General features: G+C 41.6%; 1 protein-coding gene across 4 annotated transcripts in view; it reads right to left on the bottom strand.

The window, feature by feature from the left end:
- The window catches only part of PLOD2 (procollagen-lysine,2-oxoglutarate 5-dioxygenase 2), an 84,204-nt gene that overhangs the window by 40,592 nt on the left and 27,382 nt on the right, over positions 1–16,230 (bottom strand). For 3 of the 4 annotated variants that reach the window (XM_030576030.1, XM_030576027.1, XM_030576029.1), the window contains exons 4-6: positions 7,780–7,943; positions 3,532–3,644; positions 990–1,053 (exon numbers count right to left, since the gene is read on the bottom strand). In XM_030576030.1, the coding sequence (XP_030431890.1) occupies positions 990–1,053; positions 3,532–3,644; positions 7,780–7,943 (341 nt within the window). The remainder of the gene's footprint in view (positions 1–989; positions 1,054–3,531; positions 3,645–7,779; positions 7,944–16,230) is intronic. The other variant, XM_030576031.1, reaches the window with a different exon arrangement.

Here is a 16,230-nt window from a genome sequence, read left to right as displayed (position 1 = left end):
GGAGGATGCTCAAGCGATCGGTGCTGTGCCACAATTAACAGACTTTAAATTTATTCTGGTACTGTAAGTAGTTTGGCTCTAGTCCCATGCCCTATGTTCAATTCTTGGCTCTGCCACTCTTTTGCTGGGTGAGTGAGGGCAAGTGCCTTTCTGCCTTATGCCTCAGTTTCCCATCTGTAAAACTGAGATAAGATACTGATCTCCTTGATAAATGCTTTGAGGTCTATGGATGGAAAATGACATATAAGTATTAATTTATTTACACTACTTATCTTATGGACTCTCTTATTACCTTAGTCTTTAAGCACTTCATAGGTAAATTAGATGTGAAGGAAAAGGTCCAAAGGGAACTTCAGAGGTTATGCTCTACATCCTTCACATGTTTTAAGAAGCTTTGCTTAAAGCTTATAAAATACCATAACTTTAACTTCCCATTTACAAAGGAATTCAACTGAGATGTTCTACAGTTGAAGGTCAAAGGTGGAGGTAAGGAAGGAAGTTCATGCATACATAAAAAGGATTTCCAACTAAAATTATGACAATCCAGTCAATGTAAGGAAATTCAAAATTAAAGCTAGCCTATTTTATTATATGCCTTGCTAACAGAGTGATCTCTAATGAATATATGATTTACATACTGTAAATGTACTTTGCAAGCCCTAATTAAATTTAGCTATAGAAGGATGGAAAGGTCAGTCTTGTCTAACAGTGATTATGAAGTTAAACCTAATTTTAGATATATCAAAACTATTTAAATCAAATTGTTTGCTAGTGATACATAAAAATCAGTTGATATTGTACATATCAGATCTGAGAGACATGATAATCTTACTCCATGATCAACACATTAGTAATCTCTTTCATACATGTATAATTTATTTATTTAAAATAAGGGAGAACTATTTTCACTTTAAAAAGCAAACAAAAAGGGATATTAATGGCAGACATATGCAGTACAGGCCAATCAATATACGTGCTAATACACATACCAACAGCTCCATTCAAGGTCTGGAAAATTCTGCACTTGTGGTCCAAAGTAATGTTAATACGCGCCTAAACATTAAAAACAGCAAAGACATTGAGGTGTTATAAATGTTAGCATGGCACATGTTTAAACATATTGACAGGTATTAACCAGTTAAAGTTACAGGGTTTTTATGTTTCATTTGTTTTGGGGATCTAATTGCAAGTTTTTAATCTTTAAATATTCTTCTTTTTCAGAGTCTCATTTAGCTTTACAGCTGACAGTTATTTGCACATGTATTCCCTCCAGAACATCTGATTCATCAGAAAATTGTTTAAATTCATCTAATACATAAGTAGGGCTCTATCAAATTCACAGTCCATTTTGGTCAATTTCACAGTCATAAGCTTTAAAAATTGTAAATTTCATGACTTCAGATATTTAAATCTGAAGTTTCATGGTTTTGTAATTGTAGGAGTCCTGACCCAAAAAGGAGTTGTGATGGTGGGAAAGAATCGTAAAGGCAGCACAGAAATAAGAATGGCAATACCGCAACCTCCCTAAAATAGTCTTCCGACCCCCTGAAATTCCCTTTGGGCCAGGACTCCCAGTTTGAGAAATGCTGGTCTCCCCCATGAAATCTGTATAGTAAGTATATTGTATAGTACACAAAAGACGAGATTTCATGGGAGGGAAGCTAGATTTCATGGTCCAGGACACATTTATCATGGCTGTGAATTTGGTAGGGCCCTATACATCAGAGATGAGTTTGCTTTAAATTATGTAAGCTCAGCAAATGGAGGTCATGACTTTCCAAAGGAATCAGTTTGTCAATATAAGCTAGAGAGAAGTCTTCCGCCATGTCCTCTCTCTAAAAAATAGACTAAAGAAGTCATAGCCCAACAGGATTAACATTTTTAAAAACACACAGCATAAAGCATATTTCTTCAAATATAAATTTAAAACTAAGCTTCTTGATATAATATAGTATCAGTGGCTCTAATATACACAGCTCTACTAGAACTAAAGTTTCTACTCTGCCCCTAGAAAATAATTAGGGCTTGTCTGTGTATTCATTGAACACCCCAAACTCTCCTTAGCTTCAGTGGAATTTAGGGTGCACAAAGAATTCCGTATCAGGCCTAAAAGGTGATCCGCAAATATTTTTGAAGTATTTCATTGTAGTGAAAGCATCTTTTAGCAAGGATCAAATAGGAATTCTCTGCTGCAGCTCTGATTAACTACCTCTTAAACTCCCGGTATGAGTTATGTTTCTAATTACAGATTTGCCTAGATCAAATTAAAAATGTTGATCTAGGCATATACACTTCAAACAGAAAAGGTTTATATTCAGCTTTGAATTACAGTACTTCATTTGGGCTCTCCTTACACATTTTGTGACTTGGTTTCACAAACTACTGTTTGATTTTATATACATTTCAAAAGACTTCACCTCTCAGTAAGACATTCCCTTTATCCCATGTTATAAACTCAAAATTACTTCTGAAGCATGACCTTCTGGTTCCCAAACTCTTCCATGCTGGGACCTCTCTTGCCATACCAGGACCACCCTGTTATCTCATCATTTGCTGGGACTTAATTGGAACTCCCATTTAGCAATATGAAATGGATGGGGGAACCATTCCATAATTCTTCCCACATGGAGAATCCAGGCTGTTATCTGATTAATTCCCCCTTTGGGTGGAAAGTTGGAGAGCAAGAGGTACCTGCAGAGTCCACACGGCCTTTACTGAGATTAATGGGGCTGATCACATCTCTCAGAGAGTTATTATTTAAAGCAGTACAGTGATGTCTGCCAGGATCTGCAGACAGCCTGAAACAATACTCTGAAGCATGATCCTCCTGAACTTTACTCGTGACCCTCTAGGCCAGTGGTTCTCAAACTTTTGTACTGGTGACCTCTTTCACATAGGAAGCCTCTGAGTGCAACCTCCCCTTAAATATATTTAAAGTGTTTTTAATTTATAATACCATTACAAATGCTGGAAGCAAAACAGGGTTTGGGGTGGAGGCTGACAGCTCACGACACCCCATGTAATAAACTCCCAACCCCCTGAGGGGTCCTGACCCCCAGTTTCAGAATCCCTGCTCTAGGCTGACAGTCCCTGTGGTATAGCAACCATCTTTGCACTACGGTAGTGTTTCCCAAACTTGGGATGGCCGCCTGCGTAGGAAAAGCCTCTGGGGGGTCAGGCTGGTTTGTTTACCTGCCGTGTCTGCAGGTTCAGCCAATCACAGCTCCCACTAGCCACAGTTCGCTGCTCCAGGCCAATAGGGGCTGCTGGAAGCGGCGGCCAGTGGGAGCCACAATCGGCTGGACCTGTGGACGTGGCAGGTAAACAAACCAGCCCAGCCTGCCAGGGGCTTTCCCTGCACAAGCCGCGTCCCAAGTTTGGGAAACACTGCACTACGGCATTCACAGCTAATCACAGGAATTTTTTTTTCCATTCTTAGCAAGTTTGTAGCAGCCTTCTGACACTATAATTGAAACAGCAAGTTATTTCAAGTGGTAAGAACTATTAAGGAAAAAATGAGTCACTACATACCCTCTGCAATGGGTCAATATAGATTTTGGTATAAAAGAGTTGGTCATCATCATTATCCTGCAGGTTCCATTGCTGTACCATTTGGTTTATATAGGGAGCATAACCAATGAATCCTGCAATATCACACAAGAGAATTTATTTCTACTTGAAAACTATCTTTCTGATCATTCCATTGCATGTCAGATGGCAGTGTAACCATTCTCTACTAGCAGGAGGAGACAAAAGAAAATAATCAATTTCTAGCCAAAAATTCATCTCCAAAGATGTCTTCATAATACACATTTTGAATAGTTTTCATCTGTTTAGTTAGTTTTCCTTGTAATGGTATTTTAAGAAAACATGGAGGATTCTGGGAACTGTTTTAGATAACTGGAAGAAAAGTTCCGAGGTGGGTCTGAGGCTATGACTGTTGCAAAGAAAAAAGTGATCCAGTTGTGGAAAACGGCTGAAAGCTAAGCCTTAGTGTGGTCAGTCTCTCCTTGCCGGCAGGAAAGTATAATCCAATATGTCACAACAGTACAGGAAATTCAGCTGAAGCTTGTTACACATCACATTTATTTCAAAGACAAAAAAAAGAAATAAAGCAGGGGCTAGATTGCATGGGGAAAAATGGCATTAACTCTCAAAAGCTGTGCCCATGAAGCTCCACCTACTTATGAGTCCAAGAGGAGCCCAAAATGAGACGCCATGCACAACAGATTGCACAGATCTTTATAGTGAACATACTCCCTTTTTGACTGCTTACATCATGGTTAACCATGCGGACATTTAAGTGATAATAGCTAGGCTTCAGAGTTAGCACTTCACTGAAATCAATAGCAGTAGGTCACAATTCTCTCAGAGCTATTGCTTCAGGCTGCCTGTAGACTCAGAAGGACATTACCTTCTAAGGCTGTGTCTATATCACAGCTGCTATAGCAGCAAAGCTATGCTGTTGCAGCTGTGATGCTGTTGAGCTATAAGGTAGATGCTTCCTACATTGAGGGAAAGATTCTTTCCCTTGATGTAGTTAATATACTTCTCTGAGAGGTGGTAGGGAGACCACCACCAGGGTTTAGGCTGATTTAACTATGGGGCTCAGGGTGAAAAATTTTCACAGCCCATAGCGACATTAGTCGATCTAATTTTAAAGTGTAGACCAGGCCTCAGTTACACTTGGTTTACATTTTGTAGGTCATCTTTGCAAAAACAAAAAAGTCTAAAGATTTGATTGCTGTTTTTTGTTTGTTTTTTTAAATAAATAGAATCTCTAGCACAAACAGGGCAGCCATCAGGGAAAAGTCATCAAGAAGAAACTGTATCCTGGCAGCTCCAGAGCAGGAGTTTATGCAAGCAATGTTTTTGCTAAATGAATATTTTAGCTCTCTCAATCCATAACCCTCCTTCCCACTTTACAAATTAGCACACATCTTCATGCACCTTCCTTCAAAAGAAAACAGAGAATACTATTACAGAAAGTGTTGTGACCCAAGAAGCTCTCAATGCCAACTGACAAAGGGTTATAGAAATCTCACGAGCCTGGTGTGTGCATCCTAGTTCTCAACAGAATGTCATGAGAGATCTCAAATGAAAGCCAGTGTCACACTGGTCATTGATACCACTGTGAAAAATGCATACCGATACTATGTAAGGAGTTACTTATATATACTATGAAAATTCATAGATTAATTGATTCAGATTCCAGGGCCAGATGGGACCATTGTGATCTAGTCTGACCTCCTGTATAACAGGCCCCCCAAAAATAATTCCTAGAGTACTGATTTAAAAATGGTGAGTGATGGAAAATCCACCACAAATCTTGGTAAAATGTTTCAATGGACAGATATCCTCACTGTCAAAAATTTACACTTTATTTCCAGTCTGAATTTGTCTAGCTTCATCTTCCAACCACTGAATTGTGTTATACTTGTCCTGGGTATACCTGTCCTCAGTTGCTATCCAGTGTACTCTGCCTGGCCAGTTCATGTGTCTTTTATGACTGGGAGACCATATCAGGTAGTTGCCCTTTCATCACATATTTATTCTTACCTTACAACGTATAACATTGTACTGCAGGCTTACAGCAAGAGACAGCTTCCACCTAGCCTTCTGTGCTCAACCCCAGCTCACCCTCTAAGCTTTCTCTCTGCTTCCTGTTCCTCTCTCTTATATCCTCCCAATCACTGAGCCAACTGCCCCATTAGCCCAGAAAGTCCCACCCAAGTGTTAGTAACCCTCAACAAAAATTGATTAATTGGCTTCAGTTAAGCCCGCGTTCTTTCCAGTGCTGTAGCAACCTCAGAGACCAGGGTGCTACTAATAGTGCCTGTCACAACACCTCTGCTAGACTGAAGATCCTGTTATTTACTATTTGCTCGCCATGCAGATACTTATAGACTGGAATCAAGTTACCTCTTAAACTTTCTCTTTGTTATGTTAGATTCAAAGAGCTCAATCTATGTATCACTATAAGGCAGGTTTTCTAATCTTTTAATCATTCTTGTGGCTCTTCTCTGCATCCTCTCCAATTTATCAACAACCTTCTTGAATTGTGAATTCCACCAGAACTGGACATGGTATTCCAGCAGTTCAAATAAAGAGGAAACAAAACTTCTCTACACCTATTCAAGAGTCCTCTGTTTATGCATCCCAGGATGGCAATAGCATTTTTGGCCATGGCATCACATTGGGAGCTCATGTTCAACTTATTATCCACCAGGACACCCAAACCCTTTACAGAGTCACTGCTTCCCAGGACAGAATCCCCCACCCTGCAAGTATGCCCTATATTCTTTGTTCCTAGATGTATACATGTACATTTAGCCATATTAAAACACATAGTGTTTGCTTGCACCTAGTTTACCAAATGATCCAGATCACTCTGAATCAGTGACTTGTCCTCCTCATTATTTCCTCAAGTTGTGTCATCCGAAAACTTTATCAGTAATGATTTTATGTTTTCTTCCAGGTCATTGATAAAAATGTTAAACAACAGAGTCAAGAACCGATCCCTCTGGGACACCACTGTAAACATACCCACAGAATGATGATGCCCTGTTTACAGTTACAGTCAACCAGTTTTTAATCCATTTAGTGTGTGCCATGTTAATTTTATATCGTTCTAGTTTTTTTTAGTCAAAACGTTGAGTGTACCAAGTGAAATGCCTTTCAGAAATCTAAGTATATTAAATCAACCCCCATGTTGGCCATAACACTTTTTGAGTTAGGAAATGATCATCTATAGCGTTTAGAAATTCAGTATTGGCAGCACAAGACCTCCACATGTTTTTTTTAAAGTCTGTATCAAGGTATTAGTTACCAGCAAAGATGAAAAAAAGGGTTTTCCTCCAGCCAGGAGGTAAGAAATGTATATCCCTCTTACAGTATGTGAATTAAGTAGCATAAGCTAACACAATGGATGCTCACTTACACACAAAGTCAACATAGAAGCAGCACGCAAGAAAAAAAATTTAAAAAAGCAAGCCTCAGGTGGTTACCTGGTCTATGAGCAAAGACAAGGAACTTTGAGGGTATAATAACAAAGCAGTGACAACATCCCCCTCCCTGCCCATCCTACACACATGAAGTAAATGGACAGTATGTTTACACTCATGACAATGGGATCTCAGTGAGCCTCAGTTGAAAACACTGCAAAGGACTTTGGGTGAGATAAACTTATTTAGACAAATGGTTAACCTGTTAGTTAAGTTTAGACTCTAGAAAGCATGTTATGATTGTTTTATATGTAACCATTCGTTTCCAAAATTTTACTATCACTTGAATCTTTGATAATATATTTATAGTGAAAACAAGAATAAGTTTATTGAAGTGCTGATTCTGAGCTGAATCTTACAAGCTGATGAGTTCTGTTTCTTTGGGAACAGCGGACCTGGTAGTTCTGTGAGTAGCTCATATGAGGCGACCACTTCAAAAGGGAATTGGGAATTGGGCTGCATCTGTTAAACTGCAAGGTAAATGAGAACTGGCATAGCCCAGAGGAGAGTTCATTAGTTGCTAACAAGCGGGTGGTGTTAGGAGGCTGACACCCAGGTAAGTATAAAGAAAGACTCCTTTATGCTGGAAGCAGAGAGGAACAAGGTGATTCTCAGTCACAGGAGTTAACAAAAAATTTTCCTCTAAGGGTGATTTAGGTGCCCAAACATGAATTTAGGAAACTAGCACTTTAGGTGAATTGCCCAGCACGCACGCACACATCCCCTATGAGAACAGAACAGCTAACCTTAATCAACCTTTAACAGTCATACCTACCTCCTGAATTAAGGAATCTTTTTCCACTCCGGACAACGGGATACTTGTCTGCTAATCTTTTATCGGGCCATATTAGTCCATCTGCTGCAAATACTACTTTATGGTTAGCTTGCTGGAACTTCTTTAGCATCTCTTCAGGGCCACCCGCAAAGATAACATCATAGCTACAGTAATAGAAAGATACCTGTTAGACAGCTCTGATTTTAAAGAAGAAAATTCAAACCAGAAAAGTTTTGGCTTATTCAGACTTAAAACCGTGCAGAGTTAAACCAGACAGTGGTCTCTTAATTTTGATGCAACTGTTTCATTCAGAAACATGGCATATTATGCCATACTTTAAGTTAACACCATCTATAGATCCTCTCTCTTACCAAAATATGACCAATCAGTATCTTAACCACTCTACATATATGTATCCCTTCCCTGATCACTTATATTCAGAAAATTTTGTGTGTTTCACTTTTTTGGCTGGCATCAGAGGTGTAGCCGTGTTAGTCTGGATCTGTAAAAGCAGCAAAAAGTCCTGTGGCACCTTATAGACTAACAGACGTTTTGGAGCATGAGCTTTCGTGGGTGAATACCCACTTTGTCAGATGCGCATCTGACGAAGTGGGTATTCACCCACAAAAGCTCATGCTCCAAAATGTCTGTTAGTCTATAAGGTGCCACAGGACTCTTTGCTGCTTTTTTGGCTGAAATTTTCAAGGCTTTCCCTCTAACTTGAAGGGTGGGCTTTTTGGTTGGTTGTTTTTTTTAGTTTAAGGAGTTCTAATTAAGAGAAGAATAAGAAAACACTTTTTCCATTGTAAAACAACTTTAAAAAAAAAATTATTTATTGGGTAGGGGCTCAACAACTAAAATAGATTGGGGTTGAAATCTGGCATAAAATGGCCCTTGCTGTAAAGCAGTGAGTGGTCTTGTTTCAGAAAGCAACTGGTTTTGATTTGATGGGGTGACATACTAAGCATGTGCAGTAGCACATGTTTTAAACAGTTTTAAACTTAGAGAAACCCATGAACGCACACACCCTAACTTAGCTATGCACTTTTCAAAGGTTTCAGGAAAACAGAGGATCCGATAAATGGGATCCTCTTCTTATTGAATTCCACACAAATACAGCCCCTTATCTTAGATGATAACAGACAAAGCTTGGAGTCCGGATGTCCTGAGTTCTAGTCGCACCTCTTCTACCCACTGGCCTTCACAGTTCTCTAACTTCACATCCTTATTCATCAAAGCCTTGCAGTATACACCTCCGAGAGCGAGAGTTAAATATAACTCATATTTCAGGTGGGAGCAACAGACAAAAAGGTTGAGGCCCTAAATTTCAAGAGACATTAAGTACTTAAACAAAGCTGCTCACGCTCCATAACTCTAGGAAAGCATAACAGGGAGACAGACTTAAAATGACCAGGCCAAAAAGTCAGAGGATGTTTGCAGCACAGCTGGGAACAAAACTTAGTTTGTCCAACATTACAAATCTTGTCTACTAGAGATCAAAGAGCTGCTCAGAAAAAGTGTTTCAAATAAAGTCACCGGTAAAACTGTAAAACGGGGTTGTACGTTTGCCCACCTTGCAATATGATACCTACAGATGAATAAACATTATGTATGTGCAAAAACTATTAGGTCTTTTTCACAGAGAGCAGAACCATGACAAGTGCTGAATGATTTGATGGGGCTGCACTTCACGATAGTCAGTTAGACCTCTGCCTGAAACTCTAAAGACCTGGATTTAGTTTTTATGGCTAACACCTACCTCTTTGTACATATTTGGTAGCCTCGTAGCCTCCTCACCAGAAAATGGAGATATTAGTTCTTTCAGCATCTTTCTATACCTCACTGGGGGCCTGTGAGAATTGGGCATTATCAGTTCTTGGGAGGAGGGCAGCGGGGGCGGGAGGCGAGACATTTAGCTATAAGAATGCAGAATAGAACAACCCCCCTGCTTGCTCTTCACTGTGGAAATCTATACATCCTTCACACTTCCAGGAATAAGATGGAGAATAAATCATTGTGATTACTTGTATCAGGTAACATTATCACAACAGGAATGCAGCAAATGAAGCATACTTTTGTCAAGTATTTGTGGATCCTAATTCATTTAATCCTAATCCACCTTCACTCTAATATAATGAAATACTGTCTACTTCTAATGACTAGCTCCCTTGTTTATGCATACTTTAGGTGCTATTCCAGTCAGTAAGTGGGAGGCTAGGAAGCCTGCCTTCCTTAGTGACAATTACAGAGGTTTGAATGTAAAGCAATTACATATGGTATTCATACCATGAATATATGTTACATAGCACAGTTATATGACCTGTGGTCTATGAGTCTTGATCTATGAATTTTTCACTATGCAATCTAGTCGCTTATTTCAAAAAAAGAAACCAAATTAATAGGACCATAGGAAATAACTGCCAGTTGGATTAAATCAGCAGTCCATCTTGTCCAGAAGCCTGTCTCCTAGCATGGCCACACTAGATGTTTGAGGAAGGGGAAAGAAACCCTTTAGCAGGCCAGTTTGACCTACTCGCCCATAGGAGAAGTTTATTCCTAAATTCGGTCAGTTACTGGATGGCTATGAAAGAGAAAGTCTTTTATTCCTTGTAATCCCCCTCTCCCACTGCCACTGTCTAACCTTATTGTGGATGTTCTCTTTACCCATGAGAACGTCCAGTCCTTGAATCCTGCTAAGCTTTGGATCTCAGTGATATCTTGTAGCAGTGAGCATCACAAGTTTATGGTACATTGGAGGGCCGAGTGGGGAAGAGGGGAAACACTTCTCAGTTTGAAGATTGTTGCCTTTCAATTTCATTATGTTCTTGTACTACGAAAACTAGTAAACAGAAACTCTGCATTTAACTTCTCTCACTCATTTGGTATTATACAAACATATCCCTTCTTCTCCATCACCTCTAAACTAAACAGCTCCAGCGTTTCATTCCATCTCCATAATGAAATCTTTCTACTTCCAGTAATATTAATCTCAACTCTGAGCACCATTTTCCTGCTATAAAACTTTTTGGAGGTTGGTTGAGCAGAACTAAACTGTATTCCAGCTCAAAAAAGACAGAGGCTTGGTCTACACTACGCGTTTAAACCGATTTTAGCAGCGTTAAACCAATTTAATGTTGTACCCGTCCACACTACGAGGCCCTTTATATCGCTATAAAGGGCTCTTTAAATCGATTTTGTACTCCTCTCCGACGAGAGGAGTAGCGCTAAAATCGGTATTACCATATCAGATTAGGGTTAGTGTGGCCGCAAATTGACGGTATTGGCCTCCGGGCGGTATCTCACAGTGCACCACTCTGACCGCTCTGGACAGCAATCTGAACTCGGATGCAGTGGCCAGGTAAACAGGAAAAGCCCCGCTAAATTTTGATTTTCATTTCCTGTTTGCCCAGCATGGAGCTCTGATCAGCATGGGTGGCAATGCAGTCCCAAATCCAAAAAAAGCTCCAGCATGGACCATACGGGAGATACTGGATCTGATCGCTGTATGGGGAAACAAATCTGTTCTATCAAAGCTCCGTTACAGAAGACGTAATGCCAAAGCGTTTGAAAAAAAAAAAATCTCCAGGCTACACAGTGCTGCGTGACAAGCATAATGGGAAGCCAGAGACTCGGATGGATGCTCATGGAGGGAGGGAGGGGGTACTTAGGACTCCAGCTATCCCACAGTCCACAGCAGTCTCCAAAAAGTATTTGCATTCTTGGCTGAGCTCCCAATGCCTGTAGGTTCAAACACATTGTCCGGCGTGGTTCAGGTAACAGATCGTCCATTTACTCCCCCCCGCCCCCCCCGTGAAAGAAAAGGGAAAGAAATAGTTTCTTGACTTCTTTCAATGTCACCCTATGTCTACTGAATGCTGCTGGTAGACACAATGCTGCAGCAGTGAAGAGCAGTATCCACTCCTCTCCCCTGCCCGGTGGCAGATGGTGCAGTAGGACTGGTAACCGTCCTTATTATCAACCCGTGAGTGCTGCTGGCTGGCTTCAGGTGAGGCTGGCTGGGGGCGCCTGGGTGAAAATAGGAATGATTCTCGGTAGATGGTACAGAACGGCTGGTAACTCGTCCTCATCATCGCAACTGGGAGCTGAGCTCCATCAGCCCCCTCCCTTTCATGTGTAAAGAAAAGATTCTGTCCTGCCTGGACTATCATAGCAGTGGCATGCTGGGCTTCTCTCCCTCGCACCGCTTAATGTCCTGCCTGGACTGTCATAGCACCAGGAGGCTGCCTCCCCCTCATTTTATCTCACTAACAAGTCATTATTTCTTATTCCTGCATTCTTTATAACTTCATGACACAAATGAGGGGGACACTGCCACAAATGGGGAGGTAGCCCAGGAAGGACGGGGGAGCAGGGAAGCAATGGGTGGGATTGTTGCAGAGGCACCCCCCGTGAATGGCATGTAGCTCATCATTTCTGCGGAATCTGACACGGAGCAGCTGTGCTCTTTGATACACTGGTTCTCTAGTACACTTGCCCCATATTCTAGGCAGGACTATTTTTAGAAACCATAAAGGAGGGATTGACTCAGGGAGTCATTCCCAGTTTTGCCTGTGTGCCCCCCGGCCGATCTCAGCCAGGGATACCCATGATAGCAGCAGACAGCACAGAAGGACAGATAACCATCATCTTATTGCCAATTTACACCGGCAGCAGACGGTACAGAACGACTGATAACTGTCTCTGCTATCATGCAAAAGCAAATGAATGCTGCTGTGTAGCGCTGGAGTATCGCCTCTGTCCGTGGCATCCAGTACACATATGGTGACTAAAAAAAAAAAAAGCTGAACGGGCTCCATGTTTGCCGTGCTATGGCGTCTGTCAGGGCAATCCAGGGAAAAAGGGCGCAAAATGATTGTCTACCGTTGCTTTCCCAGAGGAAGGAATAACTGACGACATTTACCCAGAACCACCCGCGACAATGATTTTTGCCCATCAGCCACTGGGCTCTCAACCCAGAATTCTAAGGGGCGCAGGAGACTGCAGGAACTATGGGATAGCTACGGAATAGCTATCCACAGTGCAACGCTCCGGAAATCGACGCTAGCCTCGGACCATGGACGCACACCGTCGAATTAATGTGCTTAGTGTGGCCACGTGCACTCAACTTTATACAATCTGTTTTATAAAACCAGTTTATGTAAAATCAGAATAATCCCATAGTGTAGACGTACCATACATACCATTGAGAGTATTATAATATTTTCTATCCCATTCTTTACACATCTTAATATTTTGTTTTGTCTGCTATTGCTTATTGAGCAGCAATTTTCATTGAGCTGACAACAATGATGCCCAAGTCTCTTTCCCAAAAGGTTACAGTTAATTTTACAATAAGCAATGTTTATGTGTAGTTCAAATTATTCCTGCCAATGTGCATTTCTAAATTACATATCCCTGTCACCTGACAAGGCTCAATTCCTCTGAGGCCTCCTCTAATCAGCAGGGGTGGCTCCAGGCACCAGCGCTCCAAGTACATGCCTGGGGCAGCAAGCCACGGGGCGGGAGCAACCTGATGGTCACCGTGAGGGCAGCAGGCAGGCAGCTTTTGGCAACGTGCCTGCAGGTCTGCCAGTCTCGCGCCTTTGGCGTCCCTGCCGCCAAATTACCACTGAAGCCACGGCATCAGCAGACTTCTCACAGGCATGCCACCGAATCCACGTTACCAGCAGACCTCCCACAGGTGTGCTGCCAAAAGCTGAGTGCCTGTCATGCCTGGAGCAGCAAAATACATACAGCTGCCCCTGCTAATCAGGTAAAGCAGTCAGTGACCATGGTGTAGCTGTACCAACACCCAGTATAGCCAGCAAAACAAAAAATAAGATACTCTTTGAAGTGGTACAGCTTATTTTGCTTGGAAGTAGGGCTAATTGCACTTGTTTGCCTTCCCCTTTTACACTAGAGATTTGTACCAATGACGCTACACCAGTGGCTGAAGTCCTCAAGACCTGATTTGGTGCTAATGTTATACCTGCCCCCAACCCATATCACACAATGCAGTTAGCTTCTCCACCTAACTTTGACTTTCCTGTGGACCTTGGCATTGGAGGGCATGATATCTGCCCATGTCCCTATTTTCCCCAGATTAAATCTTAGCATGCAAATTAGTGGCATTTACCTGATTTACTCTAGAGGAAAATACTGTTTAAGTAATAAAACAGGTGTTGAAAGAGGCATTTATGAGAAATGGGTTTTCAAAGCATCCTCTCTAAAGGAAGAACAAACCACTGGCAAAAGCTACTTGTTATGAACCGTAACAGAAGCAGCAGAGTCAAGAGTTTAGTCCCTTGGCCAAAAAGAAGCCCTATTCCAAAACGGAGAGACTTGGCATAGCTGCATATTTTCCAGTTTATTTCCTATGGAGGAAGAGGGGAAGAAAGACTTCAAAAACCAATCTCAATCTATCTGCCAGGATGAGGACACAGTAATAGCAATACCACCATGTTTTGGAGTCACGGGAAAAAAATCCTTGCCTCATAAATTACTCTGAAGACAAATGGAGTAATTTGGAAGGAAACTCATTTTTCTGAAAGTGGTATCTTTGGTGTCCCTTTCTCTTCAAGCAGGTGCAATTTCTTGCTGCACTTAACTCCAAAAGGCATAAGCATACACACTGGGAGCAGGCATGCCAGAGCACACTGCGCAACAGCTATTCTTTGCTTCCCAGCAACCATGGGACGCAGAGTGTCAGAGCAGCCCGAAAGGCATTCTAATTTACATGGGTTGGGACAGGCAGCAGAGGCTGAGTATGCCCCTGCAAAAGGTGTCAATGACTCAGACTAAGGCCAGAAGGAACCATCAGTATCATCTAATCTAACTTCCTGCACAAAGCAGACCACAGAACCTCACCCGCCCACTCCTGTAACAGGCTTCTAACCTCTGGCTGCATTAATGAATTCCTCAAATTATAATTTAAAGCCTTCATGTTACAGAGAATCCACCATTTACTCTAGTTCAAACCAGCAAGTGATCCATGCCCCACGCTGTAAAAGAAGGTCAACCCCCTTCACCTCCCCAAGACCCCAAGTCTCTGCCTGAAAGCTTTTTCCCTCCCTCAAATGCAGGAACAAGCTAAAGAAGAATCCATCCACTGAGAACTACTCTAAGCGTAGTCCTTTGAAGTGAAGGGTACCTACTTAGAGTAAGGTACTGCTCAGTAGGAATAAGGGTGCTGCTTTACAGACTTTTCTAAAAGGATTTAAATTTATGATGCTAAAATAAAGTGCTTCACATCCAAGTATCTTTACATTTCACAGAACTTCTTAACACTCATTCCAGTTTTCCAATTGTCTAAAGAGCCTTTTAAAAAAAAATGTAATCATATCCATTTGGCTTGGCAGACCTGACCAACCCAGCCACCACTAGTTTGGAAGCAGAAAAGAGGAGGAGGGCTCTGCAGCACAACGCAGAGCAACTGGTAAATAGGCACCCCAAAGAAAGGAAGTGTGTTCCGTAACATATATAAAAGTAAGCAGGTTTATGAAAACTGGTTGGCTCTCCTGTAGGTTTGGCACAAGGTTTAATTAAAGAAATAAGTATCCTTGGAGTCTCCCCCCAGCCTTACAGAAATTATCTGCTTTGCCCAGATACATCCTTCCCTCCTCTTCCCATTCAAATTGGTGAAGCCTGACTCAGAGCTAGGATACAGCAAGACAGAGGGGATAGGCAGATGTGGAGAAGAAAAATAGGGGTTGGTCAAAGGCTTTAGCCCAGTAGTTTTAAGGCAGGCTACTTTTCCACTTTGATCAAATGGATCTACTGTAGCATCTTCCAGCTAAGGACAGGAACCGGATGTGTCTCCAGAGCACTGCTTCCTACGCAAATTTACTTCTGCAATAAAAAGTTTATCAAAGGTGGCACTATTCCTCCCTCATCCCCAGAAGATAAGTGCAATGTCCTGCACTAGCTATTTGTGAAATGGATACGCTGTCCAGGACTCAGCAAGTGAAAGAATAACCCCACACAGGTGTTTCTGGCTCTAAAAAACAAGCTGAAGCTTTATTAGTCAGTGTGATTGAACTTTATTAACAGTGAGCTTTAAACAACACCGCCACTGCTGTTAGTCAGCAACACCAATCCGTTGTGGAGCTCCAATTTCCACCAACTGAAATGGTTCTCTTATCCTACAAGGCAGCTTCACTTCTGATCCAAACAAATGCCAGCATTAGGGATTAACTATCCTTCTAATGCTCCTCTTTCATGGAGAGAAGTGCAAAAAATAAATGGATGAGTGAACATGTGCACAATTTAGATGCCCAATACCCCTGTCTGAGTCCGCATTGGCTCCTGGCCCATTGCTCAGGGTTGGAGTAAGCAAAAACTATCCTACTTTCCTGCAACATTTGGACATTAATGTAACTAAATCTTGTCAATGATTGTATCATTCATTACATGCCATGCCTGCCTGTTACTTCAAGGAAAGCAAAAAAGAAA

This window comes from Gopherus evgoodei, chromosome 9 (genome assembly GCF_007399415.2).
Source record: "Gopherus evgoodei ecotype Sinaloan lineage chromosome 9, rGopEvg1_v1.p, whole genome shotgun sequence".
Taxonomy (NCBI): Eukaryota; Metazoa; Chordata; order Testudines; family Testudinidae; genus Gopherus; species Gopherus evgoodei.
The sequence above is the reverse complement of the archived record's forward strand: the minus strand, read 5'-3'. Positions and strand labels throughout refer to the sequence as shown.